General features: G+C 32.2%; 1 protein-coding gene across 1 annotated transcript in view; it reads right to left on the bottom strand.

Moving 5' to 3' along the window:
- LOC108917711 (nephrin-like) overlaps nucleotides 1-13,646 on the bottom strand; it is a gene marked incomplete at its 5' end in the record, with an annotated part of 223,120 nt that overhangs the window by 49,179 nt on the left and 160,295 nt on the right. The window contains 2 exons of the mRNA XM_018724448.1: nucleotides 7,843-7,993; nucleotides 11,804-11,949. Coding sequence (XP_018579964.1) covers nucleotides 7,843-7,993; nucleotides 11,804-11,949 — 297 coding nt within the window. The remainder of the gene's footprint in view (nucleotides 1-7,842; nucleotides 7,994-11,803; nucleotides 11,950-13,646) is intronic.

Below are 13,646 nucleotides of genomic sequence, written 5' to 3' on the forward strand. Positions count from 1 at the left end.
TATATATTATATATTATATATTATATATTATATATTTATTTTTTATGACGTTCACAACAAAATAAAATTTAAATATTACTGTTTTTTTATTAGTTCCCTGTTCAATTCTTCTCCTCTTATTTCTAATAACTCTGCTCAACTGATGTGGTGTTATTTGTCGACATACTTATTTAACTCTATTACATAAATCTTTTAGGGTCTCGTTTAATACACTTTATTTTTCAAAGTTCCCCATAAAAAGAAATCAAGAGGCGTCAAGTCTGGAGCTCCTGACGGCCACTCAACTAACGGACTGTTGCGACCTATCCATTTTCTCGAGAAATTCTCATTCAACCAATGACTTACTATTACCGCATGATGAATAGGTACTTCATCTAGTTGAAGGTAGAGGTTCTGTCTTACATGAAAAGGAAGTGCATTACTAAATCTCAAAAATCATTATTTAAAAAATTTTAAAAATCTCATTTAGATTAACGTTAAAAAAGAAGGGCCCGATTATTCGATCACATAAAATCCCACAAAACACATTAACTTTTTTATGTAATAGAATTAGACAAGTATGTCGACAAATAACACCACATTAGTTGAGGAGAGTTATTAGAGATAAGAGGAGACGAATTGAGCAGTGTATACAAAATGATGGTGGGCTAATAGAAAACCGTAATATTTAAATATCATTTCGTTGTGAAACTCATTTCTGGTGCAATAAAAAAATATATAATTTGGCTAGCATATTGTGAGCATCCTGTATGAGTGAAATCAATGAAACTCTATGGATATACCTACGGTTAATAAAATTATGGAAAAATAACTTTAAAATATTTCTCATCTTAATACAAGACACTCCTGCAATGAGTGAAATTTTTCGCACCTATTTTCTAAACTAAGGATAAATCGTTTGTGAAGGTGTAGATACAAGAGCATTATTCTTGATTATTTATTTCTAGTTAGAACCCAGAAAATTGTAATTTTTAAAAGAATAAAAAAGATTTACATCCGTTTTAAAAAATATATTTTCAAACAAAGAGCAATTTCATGTGTCAATTTTCAGAATAGCAACTCGAATTTTTCATCTTATACAATAGATATAATACCTTAGGGAAAATTAAAAATAGTTTTTTTTCTAAAACGCGTCAATTGTATTGAATTTGTACTGTTCTTAAGAAAACCTTGCATATTTACTGAAATGTAAACATTTCCAAAGTTTTCATCAACGTTTATCGCTAATATATTATATTTTGTTTCCATAGAGTTAAATATCAGGAACATGAGCTGAAGTCCGTACGATATTTGTTGAGATTGAATTTCAAGAAGACCCCTGCGTCACTTATTTGGAATTAAACCCATTCGACGCCTGAGGTAGAGACTAAAAATTTCAATGCACGCCCGTGCCGCGATAAATTGTTGCGGTAGTTCAGATAACGGAACTTTATTGGCCTGTTCTTTTTCTTGGAATTGTATCTCAACAAATATCGTATGGACTGTATTATTTCAGATAAAGACGGAACCATATACGTTTAAAACTAGGAAAACAAGATAAGCATTTGACGCCTATACATTTTATTCTATTTTGTATTATGTTCTTAACAAGCAAATATTTTGTTTTTCGTTTTCGAGACTCATATTACATCCTCTTTTGTAAATGCTAGTGATTATCCGCTTTGGAAAACGACAATAGGAATGAGGGAAAGTTTTCATTCTCAATGTTCCCACGAATAATACCTTATAATTTTCCTTTTATTATGGAATTAAAATGGTGGACTTACGTTACTGATTTACAATAATCCTTGTACTAAGCCAGTTACGCCAAAATTTGTAAAATACAGCGTCACACGACAGAGTCACACAAAACTCAATAAGAAAAAAACTCAAATATTGTTATGCGATTTTCATTTCTTTTCATTACAAATTTTAAAAATTTGAATCAGAGTATGTCATGTTCCAAATTCAAAAGTAGGATATCTGTCAGTGTCATTTTACGTTGCAATACTTTAACAATTGATTACACGTTTGTACAATCAAAGTGTTATAAAATGCTATGAACTAATTCAAATTTAAAGTATGCAAATATGGTATTTAGGTTTTTTGTAATGGGAATGCTAATGCTGCTGTTGAAGAATATCGTTAACAGTTTCCACATTACAGATGTCCTGATAAAACTTACCAGTATTTTCAACAAACTGTGCAAAACAGAAAGCTTCCCAGTGCTAGTATGACTTCTGAACGAGCTCATCGAGAAGGCTTAGAAGTAGAAAATATTATGGGTCTAGAAGATGATTCAACTACCAACTCACGAAGAATCGCTACTCAATTGGGCATTCCACAAAAAATCGACTCACAGTCAAGTTACATTTGACCGATTGGTTTCCAGGGCGTTGAATTGGCCGCAGTAGTAGTAGTAGGTCTCCAAGATCTCCAGACCTCATAGCACTAGATTACTGATTATAAAGTGTACAAAGTTGGAGTGAACACTCGGAAGGCACTAATTTGACGTATCATCACGGAGTCTTTAAAGGTTAACGGTGGTATTTTGAACATTTAATCGAAAAACGCTATAATTAATAGAATATCATTAAATTATTTTTGTTAATAATTTTGACATTTGAACGGTAGAATCCGTTCCTCGTGTTTGGTGCGATTCTTCCCGCTCACCCTGCATAATGCGTGATATTGTTGTGGCTATGTTAACATTTAATTGGAAAAGTATTTTGCTTCTCTTTTCCTAACTGAATTCTGCTAGCTTTGACTATATTACACTAGTTTGATTACTCACAATGCAATTGTACTAAATTTTCGGAAAATATATCAACTATTATTTCTGGTTTATGTGTTAATAGTTTCACATCACCATAGATTGGTTTATTCTACAGATGGAGTACATTATATTCTTTATTCTCTCAGGTTGGGTGGCTTGTTTTATTACGAATGGCGGCTGGTGCGGGGTATATTAAATTGTAAAGAGCATTTCCAATGCTATTTATTGAAAAACCAGTGAAGCTAGAAATACAAAACTTTGATGAAAAAGTAATTGAAAAGTTTATTTCGGTGAAAAACAGAAGAATGGACTCTCACTATACAAAATAAAGTTGAGCACTTTTCCCTATATTTCAATAGTACTTAAAATAAAACTGACCATTGATTTCTTTTTCAATACTTTGTACCTAAATATTTCCGCTCCTCTCTAGTATGTAAGTCAAGAGCCACCACTGAATATTTTTGAGGCTTTGGGGACATTTTTTCGAAAACTGTGCATGCTGTTGTTATTGTTATAGGCTATTGATTATATTAAAAAAAAACAGGGTTACAAGGAACTATGATGTTCAAGCAATTTTGTTGCATGAATCAATTCAAAGGGTCATTTTAGATGAAAAAACCGCGGAGTGATATTAAATTAGAGGGTGGAAATTGGAGATAGAGGTGAAAATGCACCCCTTTCAGTTTTTTAATTGTAGCTCGAAAACGAAGCAAAATTTCGCTATAGTTCATAGGAAAAATTATTTAGAGAATTGAATTTCACATGGAAATAGCTCATTTAAAAAATTTAAAAGGAATATTTTATGCAAAAAATCGTTATTACTTTTTTGCCTCTTGTATTTTTTTTGTTTAGCTTTATATGTTTTAATTCTCATTTTTTGCAAAAAAGGAAGGAAATAAGACGTTCAAGGATTTTCATCCCATGACTTGTTCGAAGGGTCATTAAAAATGAAAAAACCGCGGAATGCTATTAAATTAGAGGGTTGAAATTGAAGATAGGGGCGAAAAAGCACTTTTGCAGTTTTTTAAATATAGCACGAAAACGAAGCAAAATTTCGGTATAGTTCATAGAAAAAATTTTGTAGAGAATTGAATTTTCTATCGATGTGGCTTATTTAAAAAATTTAAAAAATTTGAAAAATCCCTCATAGTCGTTCATAGTTCATACAGTTGTGAAAAATCTTCATTTATTTTTAACAAATAAAACTTTTGAAATATTTTTTTATGAAGTAAAGAATCAATTCATTGTAAAAATAATAAGAATTATAATAATCATTATTATGTTAAAAACGACGAAAATCTAAAAAATATTTAAGTTTGACAGATACCTACTCAATATTAGTCCAAAAATTTTTGAAAACGAATCAATTTGAAGGAAATCTCGTCTGTTTTTTTTGTACAGCAATTTTCTTTGCTTACTTCTACTAAAAAACAAATTAGAGTCAAAAAAATCAAAAAATGTTATTTCGATGGGAAATTCAACTCTCTAAATAATTTTTCCTATGAACTATAGCGAAATTTTGCTTCGTTTTCGAGCTACAATTAAAAAACTGAAAGAGGTTCATTTTCACCCCTATCTCCAATTTCCACCCTCTAATTTAACAACACTCCGCGGTTTTTTCATCTAAAATGACTATTTGAACGATTCATGTAATAAAATATCTTGAACGTCATAGTTTCTTTTAAAATCTTATATTCAATAGCCTATTATGTCGGACCCGCTGAACACGATTCTAAAGTCAGTTTTATTTAGATTCGTGTTCAGCGGATCCATAATCATAACAATAACAGGACCAGATCAAAAGAGCATACCACATTCGTTTATACTTTATCCCTGTTTTATATGGCTTAGCAGTGTAACCATTCTGATAATGAGTGGAAAATACTTTTAAATTATAGATCCGCTTAAAGTGAAATATAATATTTTTAACTAAATCTCGTCTTCCTTGAAGTTGCTTTAGGGTTAGCTGCCACCCACGCATCCACTCTAGCGACTTCAATTTGGCCGTAAGGAAAGTACACAACATAATAAACAACTCCGTTCACATAACAATTTGTGCCGAACACGTTTGATTAAACATCTTATACGCCCGGCTGGTATCAAGCAAATTTTAATATCTTGCTTGGGGGATGTAACCCCGTCCTCGAGAAATAATTTTCTAATTTTAGCGACGTCGTGTCTCTCCTTAACAGGAACTTTTAACAGAATTTAATATATTTGTCATTGCTTCTCTGCAGTAGGTATTATATTTAATCTATGTACTTAATACTTGTATATTAACAAATACCTTCCGACATTTTATACTTAAAAACATACCTGAAAGTTTAGTGCCCCTGTAAATTTCGTTAACTCTGTTCTCTTCTAATATATACGGAGTGCTTTTTAGCAATGGAACACGACTTAAAAGTGGGAGATTTCTGAAGTAAAATGACGGCGATTTTCGAGATAATTACAATTTTCTATATCTTTTCGATAAAGACATTAGTACAAAAGTTAATTAGTGGGCTTTGATATACAATGTACGTTCCAAAGTAAACAGGACTTTTCAAAAATGAGTATTTCTAGTTAGACTACGCGGTATCTGTTTTGGTTTGGGTGAATCGTATATCCACGAGAGATTTTTGGCTTTTTGGCTTTCAAATATCACTAGAAATGAAAATTTTTCTATGCACATAAAAAAAATGTGGGCTTAACTTTTGCACAATATGTTAAGAAAATTAGAAAAATGTCATATTTTTCTTCCTATTTAATTATGTATCTTTTCAAGAGTTGATTTTAGGCGAAAATGGAAGAGGAAAAAAATGTTTGCAATTAAATTTTTTACAAAACATGTCTAGTTAAAAATCGAATGAATCATGATTATTATGGTAAAAATCGAAAAAATCGCAAAAATGGGGTTAAAAAACAATACTTTTTAAGGAATTTTTTTGGGGTACTTAAATTGGGTATAGAACCTTTATACTTGGCTCAAGAAAACTTCATGTTATGTAGAATCTTCACACCAAATAATTTTGCAATCCAGAATTTGAAAAAAAATTGCAAATTTTCAAAATTTTGCACAGCAAAAACCAAGGCCCTTAGATACTTGAAAATTTAATCACATATAGAAGGGCTCTCAAGCTTTCAAACTTCAAAATTCGAATCCGTCAATTAGGAGAGCTCTGGCCCTTGTTTAAACATTGGTCGAATTTTTGTACTTATAAACAATAATTAGAATAACTTTGTGAATATTCAATCATATCAAATTTTTTAAACCAGGTTTTAAAAGTTTTTGGAAATACGCTTCTTTAAAAAAAAACAGATCGATTGATCAATTAGTTACGTAATTATAGCCGATCAAAGTTAACCGTCATTTACACTAATTGTACTGGGACATCCGGGCAAATTTTTCCAAAATTTTTTTTGGTATTCCGAGTACTTACCAGGTCTAAGATTACAATACTTTTCTTAATTGGCAACCTACTTTAAAACGTGTTTAAAGTTATTTATGCAAGCGAGAAATTCAAGAAAATCGTACGGGTTGTGGTGATGGGGGAAGCAGAGAGCGCGGTCGCTTCGGCCTGCTCGAAATTGAATCGGCGAGTTCAAAACCGTGATGCGTTTAAAAATTTTTAATATCTCACCTTCTAGAGGTCCGATTTTGATGATTTTTTTTTCAATTTTAGTGTATTTTCAAATGCCTACCGTTAATAATTATTGGTCTTTCAACAGTCCGATAATTATTTATCTTTAAACTTCCTTTACTTATCAACTTTATTTTTCTATTGTATCAAAGGTAAGTGCATAAACTTATATACTGTTTATCAAAGATCAAAAACAAATTTATGTAAATATTCTGAAATTGATTAAACAACAATTATTTTCAAAATATGACGAAAATTAGTAATAGAATGAGTTCATTTCTCATTTGGTTATATTTTAAACAATAAATAATATTTGAATTACACTTTAATCACAGAAAAAAGTAATATTAAAAAAGGAACCTTTCTTTCATTTCAATATATTATTTCGTATTCGAAAAATACGACCTTGAAAAAAATAGATACCCGTACATGCCGTTAGGAAAGGAGTCTCTACAACATACATATACAGTGTTATTTTTTTAAAACCTGACAGGCCAACTTTTTTATTTGAAGTAATATACTAGTACTTCCAAATGCAAAGTTGTAGGAAATATCTTGATTAAGAATAATTTATAAATAATTTTTTCTGGTGTTGCCATTTAAAAAAATATCGTTTTAGTAGCTACTGCAGAAATCTGGCAACACCGGAAATAATGATTTGTAATTTTTTTTTAAAAGAAGCGTCTTTCCAAGAACTTTTAAAACCTGCTTTAAAACATTTGATTTGATTGAATATTCACAAAGTTATTCTAATTGTTTAGAAGTACAAAAATTCGACAAACAAGCGCCAGAGCTCTCCTAATTGATGGATTTGAATTTTTCAAAAAAAGTTTGTAAGCTTGAAAGCCCTTCTATATGTGATTAAATTTTCAAGTATCTAAGGGGCTTGGATTTTGCTGTGCAAAATTTTGAAAATTTATAATTTTTTTTTTCGAAATTTGTATTGCAAAATTATTATGCAAAATCTATTGAACCGATCTTGATAAAAATTGGTGTGAAAATTCTACATAACACGAAGTTATTTTGAGCCATGTATAAAGGTCCTATACCAAATTTAAATACCCCAAAAAAAATCCCTAAAAAGTATTGTTTTTTAACCCCATTTTTGCAATTTTTTCGATTTTTACCATAACAATCATGATTCATTCGATTTGTAACTAGTCACATTTTGTAAAAGATTTAATTACAAACATTTTTTTCCTCTTCCATTTTCGCCTAAAATCAACTCTTGAAAAGATACATAATTAAATAAGAAGAAAAATGTGACATTTTTCTAATTATTTTAACATATTGTGCCGCCAAAAGTTAAGCCCACGTTTTTTTTTATGCGCATAGAAAAATTTTCATTTCTAGTGACATTTGAAAGCCAAAAGGCCAAAAATCTCCGTGGATATACGATTCACTAAAATATGGCTTTTTGAAACAGATACCGTCTGGACAAATCCTGAAACATACGATACTTACAAACAACATTGAGTTTGAAGGAATCCTCTAACCCTACTCCGGTCAGCTTGGGGTTTTCACCGACACATTTAAAAATACTTCCATCGTCTTCCGGAACCGGCACAAACGTAATCGTGCTTATTACAGAAGTGTCGTTGCCCTCCTCGAGGACCTGTAAATAATTAACAGATATGAATTAGTTAAACGAGAAGTGGCGTCGTCGATAATTATCGGGCTCTTAATCTAATTAATTAATCGATTTTAATATGCATCAGTTAATGCAATGCTTGCTTGTGAATTCAATATAATTTGTCTCAAGAATTTGTAATTACAGCTGAAGTTTCCGAAGTTGTAATTAACTCTCAGTACAGCTCTCAATAGAACTTGATTTCTTTTTAAATCTAAGGAGCTTATTTTCCTGAAAGCACTTCTTCAAAAATTAAAATTGTTAATAGATGACAATATTCTGACCCGTTTTCCTTTGAACGAAACCATTTTCGAGCCTTCTGCTGATCGATAGCATATTGAATTCCCTGGCCAAATTGCTCTCTACATGTTTCATAGGATTTATGACCGCTGCAGTGCATTGTTCTATACTCTCCAAAGTACGATAAGGTTTTATATTGAAGGTATAGCAGGGTAAGTCGAGAAGAGACACTTTCGAAAAAACAAAATATGTATTCTTTGCTAAAAAACGCAAAACTGTATACAAATAATAAGGACGTAATTGACTATTTGCACAATAATATAATCAACCAGCTAATTATAGGTTGAAAAGATAATACAATGAACAAAAATACAATAATGCAAGGTATATTAAATATATTATATTAACATTTTTATTAGAACATAAAAGTAATGTAATTTACACTAGCTACAATTTTTTTCTAATGCCTTCTTCAGTAGAATGATATATGTCAAGGATATTCTGCAGGAAGATGAAATGTAATTCTAGATCTTGCTTCAATTCTAGATACTTGGATGGATAATCATATCATAATCAGAAAATAACAAAGATCTTTACTTACAACAGTCAACTGAGTTGATTAATGAACATCTTCCGAGTAGATCGTTTTGAGATATTCCTAGGAAGGCAATTACCTATGTAGTTTATAGAAAAGATGTTTTAGAAATCTTACTTTTTCTATACCTACATTGATTGTAGCTGTTATATTCTGGATGCCAAATTAATCTGACATATTCAGCTTTAGGCTTTATAAAAGAATTAAAAACGGTTAATTTGTGATCAAAAGTCACATCCAGATCACAAAGGTATTCTCGACAAGTAAAGGATGATCCATTCTGTAAATAGTCACATTTAGGATATCTCTTGATGATAGGTGTTGAGGAATGATTACCAATCTTTCTCCACCGATCTGTGAAAAAGCTCTTTAATAGTTTTCGCTGACAATCCCGTTCGTGGATCAGGGTGGTTTTGGGTTTTGGGGATTAGACAGTTGTTGTCAAAAAGAAAACAATTTATGAATTAATATGTTCGTTCAGCAAAAATCCTTTTAATTTGTTCTTCATCACATTGTATCTGTGCCTATGCGTTAAAATACAGTTGTTCAGTGATCTACGTCTGAGTTTTATTGAGATAAATTGAAGATTACCTAACCATACAAGGAAAATTACAGTCCACAAAATACCGAAGGATTTACGAAAGAAACCGGCCGTAAGGACACAGTGGTTTCCCAAATAATAGGAAACCATAGATTTGTTCCCAGTGAATTAGAAACATTTGATTCAAAATAATGAACTTTGAACATTATTCAAGGCATAATATCGGAATCTGCATGCGTCTGACTGTTGAAAATTTTCTTGGATAACTCTAAGAATAAAGCTATTATGACACTTATCAATATTAGGCAAAAGTTTGTTTTTGACGCACCATTCTTGGATTTTGAATAATGTAAATCCATCTCTCCCCCGTTCAACTAGTCTAACTATCCTAGGAACAGAGGGTAGTTAGATTATCATATTACATTTAAATAATCATAGAATTTCATTTAGCACTGTTTTGCCTCAAAGTTAACCGGTATAGGATCCACCTCGCTCTATTGCGAAGTACCGTCGTGGTTAAGATTTATTAAAACAGCTCCGGTCAATTATTATGCTTCTAAAGTTTGTTGTGGACAAGAAAATATGTCCTTAGATAGGTACAAATAAATTTTAGTCGAAAGATGAAGCTGTACATTCAACAAACAATATAACGACGCCCAAATTTAAAATCAAAATTGAACCACTGTAATTTGTCTGTCAACCAGAACCAGAACTGGCATTACATACAGGGTGTGAGGTGTATAATCTATAAAAGTACGAAAAAGTTCTATTTTTGCGTTTTTTTTTTTTGTAAAATAAAGTTCAATTATGGATCCAAATATTTTCTCTGGAACGGTCCTGTCCGTGTGCTGTACGATGAGTTACGTGTTGTAGACCAGCCACGGAAACAAATCGTCGTTGAAAGATAGAAAGATACTTCTCAATTTTTGGGGAATTTTTCAATGCAAAAGTACAAACTAAGAAAAATAGATATTTAAAAAATCTGATATTTTCTTATTATAATAACTAATAGTAATAACTATATTAAATGCATTGTTATTACTACAAGAGTGTGCAAACAAAAAACATTAAAACATGGAACAAAATGAAATAAAACTTACCACTTCTAGAGAAAATGTTGAAATTGATCCCCATTAGCGCGGATACAGGCATGGCACCGACGCACTCAATTTTGGCGAATATTTTCCCAAATTCCAGGTATTCCCCTAATTGTCTCAGCAGCTTCAAGTATACGGTTTCGCAATTCTTCCACCGTAGCAATTGGAATATTGTAAACCAATGACTTCAAGTGACTCCAAAGATAAAAGTTCATTGGAGTTAGATCGGGTGACCGAAGTGGCCACGGCATCGGCATCGGCATAGTGTCCAATCCATCGTTAAGGAAACATTTCATTCAAAAGTATCGTTACTTCTCGAGTAGTGTGTGGAGGAGCCCCATCTTGAACATAAAACATGCGTGCCCGAACTTGTAATGCCACATCGTCCAATAATTCAGGCAACCGGTTCTCCAAAAAATCAGCATATGTTGGTCCATTTAATCGTCCTTCAAATAAATAGGGATCCACAAGTACATCGGCTATTATGGCAGCCCAAATATTTACCGAGAACCGATGTTGAAAATGAGTTTCCCTAATCGCGTGAGGATTTTCATCGGCCCTTATGTGCATATTATGGAAATTTACTTCATTACGTGTAAATGTCGCCTCATCTGTTATACAAAATAAGTAGAAAAGTGTATTTGATTGACACATTGGCGTAAAAACCATCTGCAAAAATGCATTCATTGATCACAATCCTGGGGTAAAATTTGTTGAGCTGGTTGCAGATGATAGGGGTGCAAGCGCCTTAAGATGCGTTGTACGGTACGAGATAAGGTTGCTACTTGCTGTGTGAGTCGTCGAGTACTAATTGTGGGGTCTTCGTCAAGATTTTCCAACACTGCATCTTCAACATTAAGGTTCACTTGCTGACCATGTCCTTCTCCTTGAGGTATAACACTTCCCATATCTCGCAGCCACTGAACACACTGTACGATTATGTTTGCACAAGGGTGTGACGTTGTGGACATCGTTCCCGGTACAACCTAGTCGCCACGAACACATTTTCTCCGGCTGCACCATACACTAACACCATATCGATACGTCGACGACTAAAGTAAAAAGGAGTGAAACAAAGATGTTATTGTTTTCAGTGACGCGTATAACTATTAATACATTATTGTTAAAGCAGTATATCTCTCTTATCCATCCAACTCTACTCGATTTACCCCACCATTTTAAAGATCTCATGAATCTGTTATGGCCAGCAGTTACTATTATTTGTTATGAAACGTCTTTTAATTAAATACACTTTGCATTCAGATGTCCGACGTGGAATCGCCGCAAGCCCGGCCTACATAGAAAAAGTGAAATGTAATTACCTTCCCCCTTCTAAAGGGCCTATTATCTCTCGTCCAAGTTATTACGGCTTTCGGTCGTGACCCTGTCACTTCGCATTGAACAGAAATGTCCTCGTTCGCCACCAGCTGCTTGGGCTTGCTGGTAATGATCACGCTGAGTGGTCGTACTGGAAAATAAGGAAATGGAGGCAACATTAAAAATATTATTATTGCAGGCGGTGTTCCATAACTCCCGCACATTTTCGAACATCCAGAATTCAAAACTTCAGGGAATATATTTTTAAATTAACTTTCTTTGTTTGGGCGCGTCATTATTGCTCTTTTTCCGAATAAATGCAGGAAAAAGTCATTAAATTAAAAGAATGATGTACCTAATATCTAAGGTCCGTGGATGAATCGTGAATGACATAAAAGCCAGTGGTGTATTTAGGATAATACATTAAAACACAAAAATTATAAATAACAGAGTAATACAGCCCTGAAAACTGACGGAATTATTATAAAACAATGAAATAAAACAATTTTTTAAGGTCCATAATTTTTTAGACAAAACATTTTGGTACGTTGCTTTGTCTTGATCCGAGGAATTTCATTTCCTCATGTCATATGACTTACCCTGTATAAGTACAAAATATATGAAATACAGAACGACTTCGTAAAAAATATAGTTGAAGTATAGTTTGTCTATTTCTTACTTTCGTTATATGATTTTAAACAATGTTGTGGATAGAAAAATGATGTTCTTTGTAAAAGCAAGATATTAGTTTTCAATAACAATTAAATACCTATCTAAATGAACATGCCATAAAATGCAAAAATTGGGAAATTAAAAAAAATAGTTCAAATAATCAACATAATTCAAACATTATTTAGTTTGTGAATACCAAACAAATCAACTAGGTGTTCTTTTGTTTTCCTTTTTCATCTGTGACATGTATATTACGTAGGTATATGTATAATGTACCCACATAATGCATAAAAACGTATGTACTTGCAATAATTGAGATATTTATACGCAATCGGTTAATTAATCCGAATATGTATTCTGATTCCGTGTTATTCGAAAATCAAAATAACCCCTAGTCTCTCTGACTGGAGGGGGGAATGGTAACACGACACTTTGTCTTTAGTTATGTTCTTGTTTCGCTCGCTGGTGTTGTAAAAATGTTACTAAGTTTCTGCGAAAATTTATATTTTTCATAATGCTGTAGGAAAACAAAGAACGACCCAGAAATGTACGGTTAACTCACGCACCTTAGTAATAACTTTGTTACTATTGTGCAAAACTGATAAAAACTTATCTTATCAACTTCGACGTCACCTGTTACATAGGTGTTGTATAACAATGAAAAAGTAATATTAATGGTCGATAGAAGGAAGCCCAAAAAACAGGCACTTAGGTAGGAAATTCTGGAAGGAAGCCTAAGTTAGTTGAAGATAGTTAGTTGAAATGAGAACAGGGTGGAAATCGGTAGTAAGACGATCGACGGGCAGTGTGTCAAAGTAGTGAAAAGTTAATTGTTTAAAGTGTTATTAGTTAACAGGTAATATTCTTTAAGTACTTTATTGTTAATTGTTCTATGTGATCTTATGATTGTGATGTTTATAGATGTTTCATGATAATAATTCTTTGTATGTTTAGCTTCCATTGCTTTATGCTCAAGGGCATATATTTTTACAAGGTAAAATTGTTATAATTATACTTAAAGTTTGCCCATTATTTATTTCATGTTAAAATATACATATCTTGTCGTAATTGCCAGACATTACCATAACAACTCCTTTGTTTCACATCTAACTTGTTTTTGTTATGATTACGTTGTTCGAAAAACCTAGATGTTTCATGATAATAATTCTGTATATG

This window comes from Anoplophora glabripennis, unplaced genomic scaffold (assembly GCF_000390285.2).
Source record: "Anoplophora glabripennis isolate ALB-LARVAE unplaced genomic scaffold, Agla_2.0 scaffold61, whole genome shotgun sequence".
Classification (NCBI taxonomy): domain Eukaryota; kingdom Metazoa; phylum Arthropoda; class Insecta; order Coleoptera; family Cerambycidae; genus Anoplophora; species Anoplophora glabripennis.